Source organism: Ostrinia nubilalis, chromosome 2 (assembly GCF_963855985.1).
Source record: "Ostrinia nubilalis chromosome 2, ilOstNubi1.1, whole genome shotgun sequence".
NCBI classification, from domain to species: Eukaryota; Metazoa; Arthropoda; class Insecta; order Lepidoptera; family Crambidae; genus Ostrinia; species Ostrinia nubilalis.
The window spans coordinates 279,787-301,444 of record NC_087089.1 but is presented as its reverse complement, the minus strand read 5'-3'; the positions used below and the strand labels follow the sequence as shown (position 1 = coordinate 301,444).

Sequence of the window (21,658 nt, the reverse complement as noted above, 5' to 3'; positions counted from 1 at the left end):
CGCCCGGGCCCCGCGGGCCCCACGGCCGCCTCGCCCGGGCCCCGCTCGCAGCGCGGGCCGTCCGCGAGGGAGGCAGCCACTTAGCACAACATTAATAACTACGCGGAACGCTTCACACTCAAAGCAAGCGTGTCAGGATCACTAAAACCTACCTATTTGAGTGAATATAACCCATTATTATTTTGTGTAATGTTGAAAGAGAGGGCACTGTACAAAATTAATTATTAACTTGTAGAGCACTCTCTTTCGCACACGTGTCGTTTTCAACATTGGCTTCCTGTATAATACAAAACAAACGTTTCCAATAAATTATTATGAATGAAAATCCAGTTTCCATAGATTATAGCGCACCTGCGCGCAACATATAAAATAACATATACAACTATTCTATCTTTACGAGGCTACACGCCTTCAGGGCTTCAATGAGCTCACACATGCTCAGCCTTGTTGTCAATGTTGTCATACTTCATTTATAAAGTATACCAAAACACATAATTCACTTAATTGCCATATAGGAATGATTTGGGGAATGAGTATATAGTATCACGTTTTTCGTCTATCGTCTATCGAGTCAAGTGCTAAAACATTATCAAAAGTTATGTTATCAATTTATCAGCTAATCAGTCGAGCTTCGTTAGTCTGCGGATATGACAGGAAATATCAGTACATTAAATAAAATAGTCAAAAATTTTAAATTACATTGCGAGCGACTTTCCTATGAATGTGAACGGACCTTTCTATGAGAAAATGGACCAGATTTGTCGATAGAGATGAGTCCGTGCATCATAAGGCCAGGCACTAAGTTTACTCATGTTCAAAAGTCAGAAGGAACGAATTTAAGCAAGTTTCTGTATACGCCCACATTCATAACAAAGCCAGTCAATTTTTACATCATATCCACGTTAAGTAATCGCAGTTAAGTACATACTTCTACAAAATGCATCTACAATACAATAATGTCACAAATCGGAAAAGTTTCCAAAAATATGTTGCATTTGTTTAAAAAATTGCAAAACCTTTACAAAATTTAGGTATCAGGCTGATAGGTCGATTCATATGTAAATCTCCTTACTCTAAATGGGGACTGTATAATTTGAGCAGTGTCCAATAGTCCGTTCCAATGGCGGTAGTCGCTGCTCGCGCGGGTCACGCTCGGGGGACTGCGCTGACCTGGAAAGATAAGTTACACTGAAAATCTAATCTAGAACGTATTACTAGACACATGACCGTATCTAGCTTCTGAGCCAGAGATGGGCAGTCTGGACCGAGGGGCGGAGGCAAGTTTCGTCCATTTGAGGGGTTTTTGGCAGGGTTTCCCACGAAGACACTTAAGCGACTTAAGTACTAAGGTCGCGCGTCGCCCGCGTCCTGCTGCGAGCCCGAGCCTGGACTCACCTCGCGCTAGAACAGCAGGTCGGTGGTGAGCGTGCGCGCCTCGCTCCACGAGCGCGCGCTGGCTGGCTGGCAGGGCCGCGCGTCGCCCGCGTCGTCGTCGTCGGCCGCCGCGCCGTTGCCGTTGCTCACCGCCTCCGGGGCTACGGGACATGGCGCGAGACATGTTAGCGTGCATGATAGGCCATTAAACGTGATCTGAACACACTAGGTAATTAAGTGAAACGAAAACTTATATTGAAAAAAGTTAGCTCTAGTCGTTGACGTTGTCAGATATAACGTAGTCGCGTCATATGACGTATGGAAACACAGCTTGAAGCAATGCACAAGGCTCATTAAAATCTAATAGGTCGGAATCGGCCGACCTGTCGATGGAAACCTTTCGATTGACCGGGACCTGGAACTTGAATCTAGGATCTGTACTAGGTTTTCAATAGAGCAAATTTGATTTATTGGAACGTCTGAGAACTGGTTATTTAAGTTCTTCTTCCGGTCCTTACGCTAGTATATGGTATATTAGAGCAAAGTGTACATACCTGGTGCGCTGGAGTGCCTGGTGACGCCGAGCTGGAAGGCGTCGGCCACGGTCTTGTGCGGCGTGTACCGCGCCAGCGCCGCCGACACTACAACACGCCACTACTCGTCACTACCGCTACACTACACTACGCTATACTACACTACACTACGCTCCAGCTTACTGGGGCCAGGGGGATGAGGGTGGCAAAAAAACTTACAGAACAAACCACAAAAATGTTAAAAATTGAGTTAGGCCACTATGATCCTCGTGGCCCCAAATTAGTCGGTAAATTGATTAGAATGATGCGAGATTCAAACAGTGACGATGTTTGAGTTAGAATAGATTTGCAACTGTTGTGAGCAACTTTTTGAGAATAATATTAATAATATTATTATTAAGTTCATCATTCTCTTCATTTTACTGATTCGCAGTAACAACTGAAGGAGTCTATAGTCTAACTGAGTCGATCGATTGATATCTTCTCAAATACATAAAATATACAAATTATCTTCGAGAGCGTAAATAATTACAAAGTGACGAAAATTGTGATCTGACATCTGCAAATGAATCAAATGAATATTGATCGTTGTTACAATCTCAGCTAAACTACAGACCAATAGACATAGCAAGGGTAAATCTTACATGACAAATTAATTATGTTACAAGTTGGACAGACAAATGAAAAATTTTCCATACCGCAACTACTCGACCTAAGTTGCCTGAGTGAGATGATGGAACGGCATAACATCGAAATGACTTTCAGATTTTCTAATAACATTCATAACCGATTTTTGCATTAAAAGATCCGTTTCATTAGCAGTGGATCAGTTCAAATACGATTACGTTATCACATTTGGCTAAAGCTGAACAAATGTTGCATAAGTGAATAATTTGTATTCCTATTGTTTGTGACTGGCGATCCGTTATGAAGAGGAAAACACGTGTACAACTTAGCGTCGAGCTATTTTACTGATAATAATAATGTTTGATGGACACAAATTGCCACTTTTTAAGAATCTATTTTAGGTACTGATAATACTTCTAGCTAGGAAATATCGAAATGTAATAGCAGATAGGATGAACAAGTGAAGTGGCAATCGAGTGTCCACGTGAAAGGTAACTGAAGGGCCGATAGATGATATGGACGTTTCTTGCACTCAAGAGGGGCGGAGCGTGCCAAACGCAGTAAAGTACCTACTGTTTGCAAAGAGAGGGTAGCTTAGTCGGGATTGATTGTTCGCGACTGATGTGCGTCTATTATAATGAGTCTAGCCAAGTAATCGTTTGTTGGATCACCGCTAGGCCACGAGCGGTGCTAGTAGCAGACAGATATTTTTAATGTTTTAGAGATGTATGAAGCTAGCTTAAATTCACGATAGAGACTCCTTCAACTAAAGTAGTAGCTTGACGGTGGAGTTTCTCGCTATCATTGTTAAAGCCTGGTCCGTGAGCACGTAGAATTTTGTCCAATGACCCCAAGCTACCCTTATCGCTCGCGCGTAATTATATTGCTGTCGCGACTGTGCGACGGGCGCCCGCAGTGAGTGTGCGAGCGCGACAGCAACATAATTACGCGCGAGCGATAAGGATGGGTAGCTTGGGGTCATTTGACAAAATTCTACGTGCTCACGGACCAGGCTTTAGCAAGGATTGGGCACAACACAATACTGCTAGCCTTATGGTCTAGCTCGGGGCGCTAGACGAAGGTCTCGTCAGGCACGAGCTCTTCAGCCAGCGGGGGCGGCGCGGGCGCGGCGGGCGCTCGCACTAGGATGCGGCGGCGCACGCGCCGGGTGTACACTGACGGTTCCCAAAGTCATGTTATTGGTGGTAGGTGGTTTGTACCAGTAAATGACCACCAATATTAAGTAATAGTAACGTTTTAAAAGGATTCCTGTGAGTTTTAGTGTGAGTGTACATCAAAGGACAATGTTCGTTCTCCATACATTGTTCGCCTAAGAACCAACAATTTTGACATATTACTACCCGAAAGCGAAATAATACGATTCTGTGTGTAAGAACAATGATTCCTGATGGACACTTGCCATAAAATTAATGATTAAGAATATTAAATCACAGCGATTTTATAATATGTCGTTTATGACAACATGGCGTCTAATGTATTGTGTGAATGTATGAACACCGATTCGCGAAAAATGTTTTGTATTGTCGTCACGCCGAGTCGCAGCCAAATAGTATAAAATAATAGAACAAGTTTTAGAAATACAACTCGGCATTCCACTTTTATAATATGCCCACATATTGCACGTAAATAAACAACATTAATCGTAGGTTGTTTCCACCCTTGTCATCTGACACATGAAATAAACTCCTATTGTATTATAAATATCGAAGCCGAATCGTATATAATAATAGAATGGGTTTTGGAGATCACTCGGGGTTCCACTTTTATAAAAAACCTACATATTGCATAAAAATAACACGAATCATGCGTTTTCTTTTCACCATTTACATCTGACACGAGATAACAAACTCCTATCTCCATGACTACCGTCGTAGTCTATGCCAAAGACTACAATATTTTAAGCAAGAAGTTTCAAACCTTAGCGGCTACAGTAACCCCTGGGCCACATACATCATGATAACATTCGGTCGACACCGGAACGAAGTCTTGCGATTATGCAAAAAAGCATCGTATTCTAGTGCGGCTATATCACGTTCAACCGGGGTTTTAATTCGACTAAATTCCTGACTAAAGACTGGAAGAAAATACGCCGCATTGTATGAGCACTTCGTGTTCGTTAAAGCGGCTTCAGATCTAGAGCCCACATAGTTTTCTTTCCAATAATATCCGCAAGTAGCGCTGCATGATCTTTGCAACAAAAACGGCAATAGTTATTAAGGTGCCAAAATTATATGATTACTTTGGCACGGTATTATACACGTTCGAAGATTTGTCATTTTCATTCATTTCATCATCATCATCATCATTTCAGCCACAGGACGTCCACTACTGAACATAGGCCTCCCCCAATGACTTCCACATCGCACGGTTGGTAGCGGCCTGCATCCAGCGCCTTCCCGCTACCTTTATCAGGTCGTCGGTCCACCTTGTGGTGGGTTGACATTGCAGAATATGACTTTTGATAGGTTCATCATAGAATTCGGCGGGGATATCCTCACGGAGGAAGTTCGAAAAAGGGCGGAACAAGATCTTATAATAATGCAAGGCCGAAGCTGTAACGCGCGTGCTCCTACGTGTGATCCGGCGAGTATGCAATAAATAGTAATGTCTGGTAAATAGCGGTAATACGTATCGTTCGTTCGTTCGTTTCAGCCGAAAAGACGTCCACTGCTGGACAAAGGCCTCCCCCAAGGATTTCCACGAAGACCGATCCTGCACCGCTCGCATACAGGCACCTCCCGCGACCTTCACCAGATCGTCGGTCCACCTAGTGGGAGGCCTGCCCACGCTACGTCTTTCGGCTCGTGGTCGCCACTCAAGAACTTTCCTGCCCCAGCGGCCATCAGCTCTACGAGCTATGTGCCCCGCCCCGTCTATGTCTATATGCGCTACGATTACAGGGTATCATTTTGCATAGTCGCAAGACTTCACTCCGCTGCTGTCAAATCAATGTCGCATAATGTTATCGCAATGTGTGTGGCCCTTGGCCAAATCACAGAAGCCTATGCGAAGAAAGAGCACTTGAATGACAATGAAAATCAGGGTTACCATTTTATAAGATCTCCTCACTATTGAGGGTAACAAAGTAACATTAATAATCTAGCCATTAATTACATTTATTACCTATACGAGAAAGTAAAGCAACATGCGGTTTTATTGTAATTTGTAAAATATTTGTAACAGTTTGTTCTAAGTTTAGTTTTACAACAGTATTGCTGTTTCAGCTGTCACTGTGAAGCTTTGGGAAAATAAATAAATAGAAAAAATATTAACATAAATATTTATTTAAGTTTTTATGTTCATTATCATAATATGCCAATTTAAGTTACACTGTGTGACAGTCTTTGACACTAAACAAACTCTTCAGCTTAATAATACCTACCTACAGGGCGTTTTTATAGTTACTCTTGCTGATGAAACAAGAAGGGTTGATTCTACTACTGAAATACAACTAATTTTCTTACAGGACCAATATCAAATTTCCAAAAAAATTCACATTCTCGTGATGGTGATAATTTCTATGGAGAGGTTTTTTTTTATATTCGGTCTCTTGGGATAAGTTATTCCATTTGAGCAGTAGAATTAATCCTTTTTATTTGATCACATATAAAAATAACACAAGTGTTTAGGAAAACTTCTTCTTTGGTATGGTATCACTACGGAGTTATAATGGCGGCAACTCTGTATCACTGACTTGTAACTTTCAAACAGTATGAATAATAAGGGCACCACATTGGTTTTCTTTCTGAAAAAAGGCTTTCACTTTTAGTACTAACCCTTTAGCACTATTTCATTGAAATAAAAATACAATAAACGCACAGAAGACTGAAATTGAGTCAACTGACGTGACATTTATAATTTGTTGACATTATGACAGTTTGACAAGACTAGGGATTGAAAAAGTTTTAATTGAAAAAGTAAAATGACAATTTATTAAAACAATTCACAAGGATATAATCGATTAAAAATATTTATAAAATGTTCTGATACTTGCCTGTAGCGATTATCCAATCCTGGTTTCTACTGAAAAACTACCTCGTGGCAAGATTTTAATAAAATAATAAAATCTTTATCTTCTCTTTCACAATCTATAAAAGTTCATTTGGTCTATTATTATACATGTGCTATGAATGAGGGTTTTCGCGATTGAAAAATCCGCGAGATGGCAATACGTAGACGTGAGGTCCAAATGCTGCATGATTGGTTATTTTTGACATGACATTGACAGATATGTCAAAATCCACCAATCATGCAGCATTTGGACCTCGCGTATACGTATTGCCATCTCGCGGATTTTTCAATCGCGAAAACCCTCATTCATAGCACATGTATGTCACAGATATGTCAAAATCCACCAATCATGCAGCATTTGGACCTCGCGTCTACGTATTGCCATCTGGCGGATTTTTCAATCGCGAAAACCCCCATTGGCATAGATTATGAGAGACTGGCAAGTATACTAGGTTGATATAATTATGTTTCTCTCACTTCAACTGGCATTGGATTCAACATCGGATTCTGACACTTTTACAGTTATGATACCATGAATATCAGTTTATGGTCCTAATTATTTTTATTTTATTTACGACCTTCGACCAGTTGGACACTTTAGATAGCTTCTTGTAATAGTGTCAATATCTTTTTAGCTTTTAACGCAAATCTAGTCTTCAAAGCAGTTTAATCGATTTATTTTATTTTCAAAATCGATATTTTATTGTCTATGATGGCCGCAGGAACATCACTATACATGGATTCCCAGCAATAAAGTACGGTAATGCCTCGTACAGATTTTATCGGCAAAAATTATGGAACTTGATAGGTTTTAGACCATGCCACGCACCAAAACGTCCGGAAGTTGTAATAGTATTATAGAATAAACGTTAAAAGACTTATTTATTTAATTTTTCAATGCTTAAGTGTCCATTAGAATGAAAGGGTGCTTAATGTATTAAAAAAAATAGAAAATAATTATGATGGGTTAATGTTTTTGGGCTGTTTTTAGGCGGTTTCTGACAATGTCCTTTCCTCACTAGTGAGCGCGTTAAATTTTTTTAAAAAAATATATGAAAATTTAAGTTCTTGAAAGTTTCCGCTAGTGGCGCTGTACAATCCGTCATACATTTAATGACATTTTTTTACGCGCTCACTAGTGACGACGTGTGATATAAACTCACACTAAGCCCTCTGATACACTTGCGTTAAGTCACATGCACGAAAATATATTTGCGGGAAAGCCTCATTAAGTACCCCTGCGCGCAAATTAATGACTTTTCTCGCTTGCAACTCGCGCAAGTGTCCTGCTACATTCTAAAAGTATCCATATTCGATATAAACTCCCTTAGTTACTGTTCATACGCGCCGCGTAAAGCCCGCCGCCACCGCGCCGTCAAAGCATAATTTCACCGGTCCGGCTTTGACGGCGCGGCGGCGGCGTCGTGTGCAGGAGCGCTTTCACAGTATTAAAATAATATTTGTTGAAAAACAAGAATAAATATTTGAAGCTTAAAGCCTGGATTTACTATGCTATTTTCACTTGCAGCTTTGAAGAGTATTTAGTAGTTTACCTATATGCGTGTTGGAGGTGAGCGAGGCGTGCGTGGGCTGGCCGGCGTGCGCCGCGTCCTCGGGTTCTTCGCACAGGGACGTCTCGGATGGGTACTCAAATGTGCACGTCAGCGAGTCGTCGAACTGGAGCTTCAGCTGGAATTGGGATTAAAGGAAAGCGTTAATGTATTGTTGAACTTTATTAACGAGCTAATCCTGCTTACACTACATTTTCTAGTGGTCGAGAATTTGTCTCCCAACGGCTATCTAAGTTCTAAGAGCTAAGTTTGACAATCCTGTAGGGCTAGCCTCCCATTTAATAGACTGACGATCTGGTTAAGGTCTCTGAAGCACCTGGACGCAGATAGCGCATGTATTGCGTATGCGACTGTGGATGACCGTGATGGAGGCGTTTGTCTAGCAGTGGACGGCATTAGGTTGATAACGAGCTAGTCCACCTTTCTTCCATTTCATCATCATCATAATTTCAGCCATAGGACGTCCACTGCTGAACGAGTCTGGAACGGGTCGCCGACATTCGTTTCTTCACATGACTGCCAGCCGACACAACATTTCGTATATCGCCGCTTCGCCGACAGAACCTTTCACCAGCGTACGATTCGTCGACAGAACAAGTCGTCATTAGATATTTCGCCTATGAACGATTCAATTCAATAATACAAACTTACATTAGCAATACTTTTGTATTAAATAATGAATGTTTACCTAAGTGATATTATGAACACAAAAAAAAAAGATTTATTTTTATTTTATTTTATTTATATTTATTTATCCACAATTTTATCCAAATCTTTATTTAATTAATTAACAATCGAATTTAAATTACAAGCTTTGCTTAGTTTGGGACTAAGAAGCGCAGTGTAAAATGTCCAAGGATATTTATTTATTTATTATTTATAATTCATAATATAATTATTAATATAACATAAAAGAATTAAATATAGAATTTATACCATTAGTAAGTTTTAATTCGATTGTTAGTTAATTAAATAAAGATTTGGATAAAATTGTGGATAAATAAATATAAATAAAATAAAATAAAAATAAATCTTTTTTTTTTGTGTTCATAATATCACTTAGGTAAACATTCATTATTTAATACAAAAGTATTGCTAATGTAAGTTTGTATTATTGAATTGAATCGTTCATAGGCGAAATATCTAATGACGACTTGTTCTGTCGACGAATCGTACGCTGGTGAAAGGTTCTGTCGGCGAAGCGGCGATATACGAAATGTTGTGTCGGCTGGCAGTCATGTGAAGAAACGAATGTCGGCGACCCGTTCCAGACTCCTGCTGAACATAGGCCTCTCCCAATGCTTTCCATGTTAATTGATTGGTAACGGCCTGCCAAAATTCTTCCATTTGCTTCTGGGAAATTAAAGAAGTCCTGTAACTAGAACGTTCGACAGAAGCTTCGTTTTGTCCATGTTCATTCGAAGGCCTGCCTGTTGGTAAACTCAATTAAGGTTTTCGAGAATTGTATCGAGGTCTTCCAGCGACTCTGCCATGACCACAATATCGGCAAACCGAAGGTGGGTAGCTGAAATGATGATGATGTGGTCCTGCAGTGGAGGCTAAAGAGCTGACGATGACGGTGCTAGCGGCTCCGTACCTTGGCGATGCGGTCTGGAGATTATACCACCTGATGGTGAAGACATTCGCTCAGTCGAGGAGCTTGCGGTGGCGTGCACTGACCTTGGCGATGCGGTCGCGGTTGGGGCGCGGCGGCATGGAGGAGCGGCCGTTGATGAGCACGTTGTCGTTGACGAAGCGCACGGCGCAGGGCGAGGGCGGCCCGTCGCACTCGCACTCCTCGTCCGACGCCGCCGCCAGCGCCTCCGGGTTCAGCACCACCACGCCCGGCTCGCCGGCCTGGAAACATCATAACACAACATTAAACTCTCTATTACTCAAATCAAATAGTTTATTCAGTATATAGGCCCTTTCCAGGGTGCTTATACACGTCCCAAACATTGCTTGCCCTACCACCACTTCGGGACAACATACGGGCTGGTGTTGAGAAGAAGTGGCGGAAGAAACTACTAGTGGGTATAGTCGTTTGCACTTCTGTATTTGGATTTCAAATAAATACCTATAGCACACGACTCATATTTGTCCACAGGGACACAGGACAGACAGTCGTATAGACATAGCATAGGATACTGATATTATGGACATCCCACTCGTATGAACAAAAATCTCTCAAGACCTTTCTAATTTCAAATTCAAATTCAATACTTTTTGTATTTCCGTGATTTTGGCATCATATTCATTCAGGATATGACCACACTGTTATCGTTGGAAAACTGAGAGATGGGCGAACAACGTTCTTTCACCACATTCGTGTATCATACGGTATCGACGTCGTGGAAACCGGACGCTCGATAATTCAGACGGTCGTTGTCGTCGCCGAATCACGATCGCTCAGTGGACGTCCGCTCGATAACCGCGCGGCATGCGAGAAACATACAGGTAAACTTATTTGCATGATAATCAAAAATTAAAACAATAATTTATACCAACTTCTCTGAGTCAGCTTAGATAATTATTGTATTGGTAGATGATTAGTAAAGATACCGACAAAAATAACTTTTTAGTGGTAACAAACTGAAATTTTACTGAGATCTAGCCAGTGGCGGGGCAACAACTAAATTTGATGTGGGCAAGACAGATTTCGCGAGGCCCTGTTCTATGGCGACCTGAAGACGGATTTTATAAAATAATAAAAACAAACAAAACAATTAACACTGCCAAGTTTTTATTCATAAAAATACAAATTAGACTAATAAGTATTAAATGAAAAATTACAAATCGTTAATATAAAGGTGGAGATATACATTTCTTAAAGTGTATTTCGTAAAATGTTTTTGAGTTATACATCTTGAGGTTCATAATATATGTAAGTACGAAGGACTCCCTATAATATTAATCGTATCGATACGCGCAGGTCATTTGCACACGCAGATATGTCGAAAACGGTAAGTGATACGGCAAAAATAATGGAATTTTGGGGACATTCCAGAGGAGAATGAATTCTGGCAGTACAAACGTTATGTATCAAAGAATTTGCGATATTCTGGAAAATCAACTGTAAACATCGTATAGTCCCGATTAATCGGGAAGTTTTTGCGATTTGCCATTAGGCAAGATGCCACCAAACCAGAATCACATCCATAACAAATAATCAACTTTGCAGAGTCACACCCATCCAGAGTCGCACCCATTACGGCTTATTTTTGTTTTATTCTCGCTTTAAACATTTTTGAGTCGCGAGGCCCCTTGTACCGCGAGGCCGTAGGCGGTAGCCCACATCGCCCACGCTTAACGCCGCCTCTGGATCTAGCCAAGGGAAAAGGTAACTCAATAAACAATTATTTTTCATGTTTAATCATTAATCAGAATCTATGGCAATTAAAACACGGAGCTGCAACTCGTGTAACTATCGTTTTTTATGAAATCGCCGGAAGGTTTCATTATCTAGGACAAATGAACAGTAAGCAAGAGCTATGTGCTACGTGTGTCCAATCCGCCAAGAGGAATGCGCACTTGTGCAATTACTATAGTTCTGTTTACGTCGCTTAAATGTAACGCGGGCAAATGTTGGTATTTCTAACGTTATAGTTCCATTAATAGAAGAGGAATATTTTTAACATTATTGCAATTTTCCTCATGATAATTAATTTACAGTGCATTGTCCTGGTTACGGTTGTTATTGGGATTAAATTCGAGTTCAGCAACTATTATTCATTAGGTATAAATAACTATAAAATAAAGGAATGTATATAAAATAATATTAGTGCCGTTTTGTTGTGATGCATTTGTTTATAATATACTTAAGTCACGATTTTGAAATCGGTAGCTGTAAATTAATAAATTATTTTCGGGAATTGTCAGGGATTATTATTTCGTTTCACCAGAAAATTACTACTGAAGTTTTACCAGGAAATATAAGAGCGTATCCTACCTATTAGAATTGAAAGTAGAAAGTTTCGCACTCGTTTGAACGGATATTGGAGGTTGCAAGCCTGTTCCAGGCGGTATCTATCTCTGCAAGATTCAGAAAAATATATGGACAGACAGATGCCCAAGCCCATGTCAGAGATCCAAAAGGGTCCTACCTACGTAAATTACGAAAAGATATGCGTGTCAAAATATAGTTACACCGCCTTTTGCTGTGCTGTGACGTGACTTGACTGGCGTTGTTGGCTTAGCAATAATCGCGTCTCCACTATATTCTCTACCATCTAACTCTTTATTCCGTTCCACTTCTGTCATAATGATTTCACACTGGCCACTCTTGTTGGTGATTATTTTCGCATTATTAAAAGGCGTTTTCTATATTAATAAGCAAGTGATCGTCCGATCGGCTAATTGCCGTGCATCATTAGTTTCGGCTATAATTAGCTGCCAGCACTCTCTGCGCCCGCGCATCTTATATTGCATCGAGTGTTTTACGTTAAACAGCTTTATGTGAGAAATTATCACCTTGTCAGGTCAAACCTTTGGAATCGGTAGCATCGAAATCTTCAAATTGTGTTACACACTGATCTTAGTTCAGACATACAAATTATGGTGGAGGCAAAACAGATTAGATAGCAGCGCTTCGGTCAGCGTGGCAAGCTTAAACAATCCAAATCAATAACTGTACCTTTTGCATGAACAACGATGAGTATCGCGCGAGAAACATCTTACAGTGAACATAACCGCATATATCACTGCACGGCGCAAGAAAGCAATTTCAGCCGGCAACGACGAGCCTCGCGCGGGCCACTGGCGAGGGCTGCGCGGGCGCATTACTGCAATCAGGGATTAACGCGAACGAACACTATCGTGGATTACCGTTATAAAAATTCAGATAACACTTACGGAATCGACGTGAAATTTACGATGCTACGCCCAATGCTACCGACACAAGAACAAAAAAAATCTAACGATGTTGGTATTTCAATATCTTGTTAATTACCAAATAGCAAATACCAAGAAATAGACATTTCCTTAGCAATTTAAACTACTATGTGCATCTCGTATGTGTCTCATAGTTTCTGTGACCGAAATTCACGGCATTCACGCCAGTGGAGTGGAGCAGTGGGCCTATGCTAGTCTTGAAATGGATAAGGCTTAAATCGAGATGAGTACGTAGTCGTAAATGTAGTGCTCATGAACTGGCCGTTAGTGTGACTCTGAAAACAAACGTGTACAAATGCGTGGAAAATAAATGAGGTTATAATTAGTAAGCCAGAAAAGTTATAACTGTGTCCAATGAAGCATTTAGTTGGTGTTTCCGCCTATGCGTCAATTCGTTCCAGCGAGGCGTTCGAAGAAGTATGTCGGAAACCCAGCACGGTAAGTTGGTCAAATAAGAGTCGACATTCCGATTCGATGTTTCGGAAGCGCAGTAATAGTAAATAAACAAAGTCGTAACTTTGATGCACAATACCTACATAATGTACCGATTTTAAAACCTTCCCTTTTTTCGACTTTTAGCACAGGTATTATGAAGCTACAGCTTTAATCCTTTAACGCAATTCAGTAATAAGCGGACAAGTTAACAGAAAGTGATTGGTAGAGTTAAATTGGTTTCCGCCGGTATCCACCATCGCCAGCGCTAATCCGTGCACTAGCTTGGCTAGTTTCTTTCATAATTCTAATGATTTGTCCGTAACCAGCTACGAGCGTTCATAATGTAAACAGTTCCTACAATTAATCCAAGAATACCAACTTCCTCGGAACAGGGGCCGTTTGAATGACACATGTGTCTGTGGTTGGCCCGAAATGGTAATGTTTACACGCGCGCCGTGTGGACGCGTTTGATTGCGCGTGCGCGTGCTCACACAGGCGCACGTGCGCCTCGATAACGACACCACATTAGTTTTACTTTCAGGTTGGTGCGAGCATTCGATGGGAACGAAAACCTCAAGGTTCATAAATGCATTCGGAATATTACGGGACACCGGTCATACTGGACAGATTGACCCTTGATTGCACCTACACTGAGCAACATGTGTGTTTAATGTAAATAGGTAGCCGGACTTTGAATATGCGTAACATTTATAGATTAGATAGCTGCCCAAGTTATTCTTAGACACGTAATTTTGATAAACATCAAAAACAAGCAATACCACGCGAATGATCGCTATAAAGAAAATTATGTTTATTAATAAGTACAATTATTAAGTTTGAAGGGCTACTTAGCACATTTTTTTTTCCATGTACCATATCCTGTTATGTATTTCACTTATGGAACCATTATTATGAGATGTCTATTACGTAGTATGAATGGTATTTTAGGTTTTCGGACTGCGAGCGTTCATAATTGGACGACTATCAACATGCTTTTTACTTTTTGTAAGATGATCGGAATCGCATGATTCAGTCTCCAAGTAATCTTATAAATACTATGTATAAAGCAACACGTTGGCATTCCTACTCCTACGTAACAGAAGGGCAAGCTAGGGTTAGAAAAATGCTGAAAGGAAAATCGTAGAGTTAGGCTAACATTTATTTTTTTTGAGAAGGCATGATTATGTGTACAATAGTAGGAAATATTATGCGAATATGTAACTTTGTATGTATCAACCCACAGATTTTATCAAAGCCCATAAGTTAGGATATCGCTAAAATCATGATAGGTATAAAAGATAACATACGACCATTTACGACATCTATTGAGAAAATCTAAAAAAAGACACGTATTATGATATCAATTATCTTAGAATTTTCAAAGTTAGGTAGGTAATTAAGATATGAAATGCATTTTTAGTATTTTTACGGCTTGGATAGAGATGACATTTCCGGTTAAATTATGACCATTTTGAAACAAAAGTGACACAAAGATGAAAACAAGGAAGGAAACCTTATTGGCGGTCACGTAGTATTGTTATTGTATTATTGCAGCCGTAATCGGCGCTGCGCTGGTGACGCTTGCCTTATCGCGCACCACTCGCAGCGCATGTTCGACTGCACTCGGAGGAGCGAGTCTTGAGTGGCTTATGTAAGGGCACACTAGGCCACTGGGCTGGAAGGTGCAATGATAACGAACAATATCCGTAAACGAAGTATAAACAAACAACGGATTTGATAGATAATATTTTTGAGAAACCAATCACATTTCGCTCAAACTGGAGTCTTTGAATTGGTAGAGATATCCGTTGAGAAAAAATCAAAAACATAATGGACAAAAGAAAATTTCAGCAGACATATTATTTAACAGAAGAAACTGGCTCTATAAATGCTATTATTTCAAAGTAGGTACAATCCTTCAAGCGCCATAACAGATCAGCGCAAACGCATTAGATCGTAACAATCTCGGTAATCGATACCACAACATGTGCACTTGTCAGTCGTATCGCTCGCCGCGCACCCGACCGGCTAACCGCTGAAACTCAACACTGTTCACTGTGGGGACAATCGACGTGCCTCGAATTACTGCTCCGATGTACCATTGTTTTGTTTACACCGTCCTTTGTTTTCCCGAGGGCCCGCCGCTAATGAGCCAGCCATAACAAAGATTCCTACGGAAGTCTCGAGTCATTTACACTCTGGCCACCTTTGTTATGCTCTTTACAACGGGCAAAGTTGCTAATTTGTAGACATGATCTCCTCCATGTCCAACATCATTTTACTTGTACAACCTTTTAATCTTCGATCAACACAACTCATTAGGCTTCAAGTATCGTATTCCCGCAAAAAGAAGTTCAGTGACATGCTTTAATGTTCCCGAGTGCAGCTACCGCATGGAAGCAGCTCTTAATGGCTACGACGACAGTTTGTCATTACATTTATAAGTTGTTAAGTGGCTATAGAATTAATTTCATGAGAATTACGTTACGAAATTTCCTGGTTCATTCACATCTTCTATTGCACTTTCGAATTTTGTTGCATTCAATTATTATAAGGAACTGATTGCGGAAATTACTGATTTACAGGATCTTTCCTTGACAAGAAATGCCTAGCGGTTATTTCATTGTGTTACGATGGCATTAAATAGTTGGTGGGTAGAGCGTTTTCTGTGGCAGAGCTTAAAAATATTATTAGGAGTATTTGAAAGATTTTAATTTGGTCTTAGAATGAGCATTTCGCTTTTGATTCGCCTTCTAGAATGATGTATTAGACGTCATAATACCTTTTTACTTGTCAGTCTTGTAAGGATTACACATACAATAAGAATGTAAATCATTGATGTATGAGAACAATGGTGTCATATTATAGATGGTGCTCCGTTCCCAATGATTAGCATATGATTTTGGGATCGGTCAACGTTCTGCATAATAATTATGATAGATTGTATTGTTTTAGGCAACAAAATTCAGATGGGTTCACACTAATGTAACGGGAATCAAGAATTTTACTTGATTATGACGAGATGGTCTTAAAAATACTATCCTGAAGACATAAATGCGATTATGTTACCTACAATAAATGCTATTTCTACATTATAAGTAATTTTGAAGGTGTTGGTGGACGTATTAAGACTTAGCCTTATAACGATTGCATAGCATAGGTAAACAGAAGATAACGTCGCGACGCGTCGTAATAATTAAAAGTCGATTTTAAATTTTATAGGTCTTTGTACAGAAATCATCTGGGACGCAGCAGGGCTGGGAGTCTGAGACAGAATATTTTGTTTTTCTAAAGCGGTGAACGAGCAAACGTTGCGATTAACGTTAAGTGGCCATCTGGTAAGTGCACTCACTGGGTGGCCAGTCAGTGTGCCTTCAGCCTAACACGGGTCCCATATTAAAAGCGTATTGCATTCGGTTAGCGAAGGGTGGCGCGAGCGGAGCATGTGTGAGTTGTCTGCGAGCCGCGTGTGCACACGCACACTCGCGGGAGGATGAGGCGTGACTCACCTTCGAGGGGTTGCGAGACAGACTGTCTACTATAGGAGGGAGAGTCCTAGGTTAAGGAAAAAAGGTAGCTAACAGACTTAACGATTTATTGTGACCAGTATTGTTGGACATTAAAAATGTAGTGTTGAAAATCAATTCCTAAAATTGTTTTACTTCTCAGCCAGTCACTATCGGGGGTTAACGTCGCGATTAAAAAGATTGATAATATCAACTCTGATGAATCACAGAGCGTCGGTACATAATTACTGTATGTTATATATTAGCACAATAAAACACAAAGAATGTTTAAAATGTATAATGTAGTGTTATTATTAGAAAATTCATTAGTAAGATAAATCGATTTAAACGTTTCGACATTTCTGTTTGAAATGAAACTACTAGCATATTGATGGATGGTTTCCAATTAAATAGCAATTAGTATGATTCGGAGAGTATTCTTAAAGCTGTCTAATGAGGAGATCTATCAATCAACCGATGATTTATAAGAGATGCTGTGACAACAACACGCTTTCCAAGTTACTGTCAGTTACCTTAAGTTTTAAAAATTATGGATTGTATGACTGTGATCGCGGGAGTTCCTGTACTTGTCAGAAGTTCGAAGGTAACTACGAAAATTCCGACGTACCCATACCTACTGTACCGAAGATCAAGTTTTGCTTCCACCCTTCAGTGGCTCCAGGATGGTATGCAGAGGTTTTCATTTGAAACTATTTACTCTCGCGCAAATCGCTTCTCGTTTCGGTGAAAGTGAAGAGTTCACGCGTTTCGTCGATTAGTTAGCCTTCATCTTAATTGGTGCTTTCGATCGTAATGCATTCGTTATTATGACTGCCAAATCGATTCGCACTTCGTCTACCAATGTAGAAGCTAAATCATGTTGTATAACTTCTGTTTGTGCAATTATTATAATAGACATATGATTTGCAGACAATTCCCATACATTAATATATTACATAACGTCTGAGAGAATAAGTTTCAATTTTAAATAGCCGTTTACATATTTGATTAGCGGTATAATTTTGGTAGATTCGTAATACCTGCGCCTAACAATAATCGGTTACCACACCATTGAACTCGTCTGCGGTATCGTAAGTAATCAAATAGTTTATTTTGTCGCTGCCGATTCTACTGTTAGTATGGACACTGTTCATTTTATTGTTTATAAAACAGACTCAATGTCCGGTGTGTTGTGTGTTCCTTGTCATAACAATGTGGAACCAATGTGTCAGAGGGTCATTCAAGTCTTGAAATCTAAATAAAAGAATTGTAGACAAAAATATTTTCAGAAAAATACTAAAGGATTAAAGGAAATGCGAGTAGGTACCTATCTTCCAAGTTTCAAATACTAACTAGAAATTATGAGATGTTTAAAAATGCAATCGCATTAAAAAAATTGAGTAAAGTGAAAGTTTCGCTCGCACTGCTATCGATATCTAGATAAAAATTAAAGTAAGAGACAATGAACGCGATTCATAAGAGTATACTTAGAAGTAGTCTAATTGTTATCTGGACGAATAAAACAATAAAGAATGCGTTTTTTCGCGAATGAAAGTAAATTTGATGTTGGCAGGAGGCTGCCCGCCTCCCGCAGAGAATTGATGTGCGCGCGCGCAATTAAATTGGGTGCGACTGCGAGTGATGAGTCCGAGTGTCATTAGGATAATTGACTTCTATTCTAGTGGTGTCATATTAGGAATGTCGGTCTAGCATTTGGAGAAATTTGTTTGACAACTTGGTTTCATCGAGAACTACAAAATTATACAGTTAACTGAACCCGAGTGCTAACTGCTTAAGTGTGTGGATAATGGCCTTCTCATGGCGCAATCACAGACTTGACAATGGGTCGCGAAAACAAACTACTTTAGTGCCGTTATCTAAACACAAGTAGATGATATGACGTAACTGTAACTCTTAACTGTAACTGGGCATTTGGATCTGTCAATAAAATTATTCGTAGCTTGTTTTTTGTGTTGTAGTCGCTCTATTTAATCATCAGAGCCTGTTTTGTGACCACAGTACTTTTAGTAGAGCTGCCATTATCTAAACATGCAATACGGGGTTTGCCAAATAAATAGATTAACGTCTGCCTGCCTCAAGCATACTGCATGAATACAGGATGCTACTCTAATTAAGATTTATGACAAGCGCGTTAACGCGGCTAATGAGGACTTAAGTGCATAAGCTAGCTAGAAGCTCGTTAGGAACAACTCTTATAAATAACAATATTTTACATTTATAATCTAGCTTATAAAATACAGTAAGTCAAATAACTAGTTTCAGCTTGATATCAAGGTCCAGTAATTTAAAAATAGTGGGATCGAAAACCTGACAGGTTCAGGAGTCCAGACTCTATATAAATTAAAGAAGTGGGAAGTTGGTACTTTAGATGTCCTGATTTTCCGAAATGCTGCTGACTGTGGGATATTTTTTATAGAGGTACCTACTTATGTAGAGTTATGTGTCAGCATGGCCAATGTCCTTGGATAAATAAAATTAGCAAAAGACAGCCTAGCTTAACCAAGGCCGCAAGGAAGCGACAGCTGGTCGGTGAGCTGAACATTATTTGTGCCTTGTCTCTGTACGGTTTAGTAGGTACAGCTTCTTGCTCAGTGCCGACAGCCGACCCCGCGGTGTCGTGCGTGAAGCGTGAGAGACACGCGACGCGACCGTTAGCGAGGGCTTGTGAACCGCGACGCGCCAGCCGTGCGACTAGTCGTTATGGTTTCAAGGAAATGCTTCTTCGTTTGATGGGAAGCTTGGCGCTTTTCTTTCACGACTATTAGACACGTTCAGTGTTAAATTAGTATTTGCAGAATTAAGAAAATAACAGGAATTCGGCGGTAATTTTGCTCTGTTTGTATGGAGCAATCTAAAGAGTAATGGCAACTGTATTCGCAGGGCATAATAATGATTAGACTTTTAATCTTAAAACGCATAAGAATTTTACCAGAGTCAGAGATTATTTTTCGAGTCCTGTTTTTCACTTTCATGGAATCTTTTGAATATAAATAATGGTATAGAATCGGCCTTAGGACTGTCGCATAACTGTTGAAGGTTAAGTTCCTATCTTCAGTCGTGGTCATTTTCTCAAGGGTTTGTTAAAACGTAGTATAATTAGAACGACAGTGTTTTAACTTTCTTTTTAATGGTTTATCGTGCATTTTTTATTACGGTATTATTTGGTGCGCAGACAATGTGTAGGTGGATTATTACTCAATGGTATAGAGGAGACACTTGTAAAGTATGCCAGCAAACAAAAAGCAGTCATTTGTTTGTGGACATTTACACGGATGTATATAAATGTCACAGCAGCAGCAGAACGTTGTCGCATGTGCGACATGCGATGCCTGTCCGTGGCCATTGCTAACAACTAAGGGATGTACCGAATTATATGAGCATTTGGTACGAAAGGAGGAAGTTACAAATATTAAATTACAAAAAACTTGCAAAATTGGACAAGAAATAATGATGACACAACTTTTTCATCCAAAATATCATACAAGAATCTCAATCTTTCGAGTCTTTATTTTATTTACTGAACACGTTCTGATATCCGGATGTGAGTCACATCCCTAAAGTTGCGAGTGGACAGGCGTTAATTGCGTGTTTGCTGATTCGTAGCCAGATGCATGCATAATGCGAGTCCGACGCGCTCTCCCGTTGGCGGCAATCGCGGCAACCTCAACCGGACCAGCGGGACCATTCGTTGGCTATTTGTGCACAATACAACGTTTAAATTAACCAAATTACCACATTAAATTGGAAATAATGATACAATTAGGTAAATATTATTTGCCACTAACCATTAAGTTAAATGTCAATGTCATCAAATGCGCACATGCATCAGCACAATATTATGTTTATTTGATGTGCAATGTTTCCTAAAATGACTATCAGTAACTTGTACCACAGAATAATAATGTACTTCGCAATGCTTATACATTTATACGCACATGCATTAGCTAAGGTTCATTTTTTTTAAATATTCATTTATAGCCTGACCAGGAACATAAAAACCCTGGCATAGAGGCGCTTCAATTGCATTTGATAGTACAACACTGAGTACAGTCGTACATGTGTTAAATTAATAGGCTAAATTTATGTATCAGGATTCAGGATTACGGGCTAATTTGATATTTTCATAAATGAACGAAAAATATTATTAAAGGTAACCTGGTTTAAATAAATTAAATGAAACCATCAATCGAGCTAGTACGATTTATTTTATTATTCATCAATAATCAAATTCAGAACTTGAATATTCAACTGCAATGTCTGCTCATGAACGCTTCAAACTCGGTACTTCTTTCCCAATTCCATAAAATTCAAAACTTAGAAAGTGACAAAAAACTTTAAAATAGGTAGTTGAAACAGACTACGGCTAATTTTCATAGTGGACTGTACTATACGATAAACATGTCAGTCAATTTGACAACCTTTGTCGGAAACATTATTCAATGAAAATATTGTCCGAACCCTTAGTATTTCTCTTCGACAAATACATTAACACATCGTGAACCACTTTTCTTTCACGACTATAAAAATATTTTAGCAATTTAATTCACAAAATCAATTGCACACATTTAAAATAAAGTTTGTTTACACTTTGACAACAATAGACTGACATGCAAGGTGACATGTCAATGAAGTTTTCAGTTACTGTTGCCATTAAAAGAAATTAGTACCA

General features: G+C 39.6%; 1 protein-coding gene across 1 annotated transcript in view; it reads right to left on the bottom strand.

Annotated features, from left to right (window-relative positions):
* LOC135077878 (uncharacterized) overlaps nt 1-21,658 on the bottom strand; it is a 35,090-nt gene continuing 13,432 nt past the window's right edge. The window contains exons 2-6 of the mRNA XM_063972421.1: nt 9,818-9,994; nt 8,120-8,255; nt 1,929-2,015; nt 1,396-1,535; nt 1-1,170 (exon numbers count right to left, since the gene is read on the bottom strand). Coding sequence (XP_063828491.1) covers nt 1,402-1,535; nt 1,929-2,015; nt 8,120-8,255; nt 9,818-9,994 — 534 coding nt within the window. The 3' untranslated portion in view covers nt 1-1,170; nt 1,396-1,401. The remainder of the gene's footprint in view (nt 1,171-1,395; nt 1,536-1,928; nt 2,016-8,119; nt 8,256-9,817; nt 9,995-21,658) is intronic.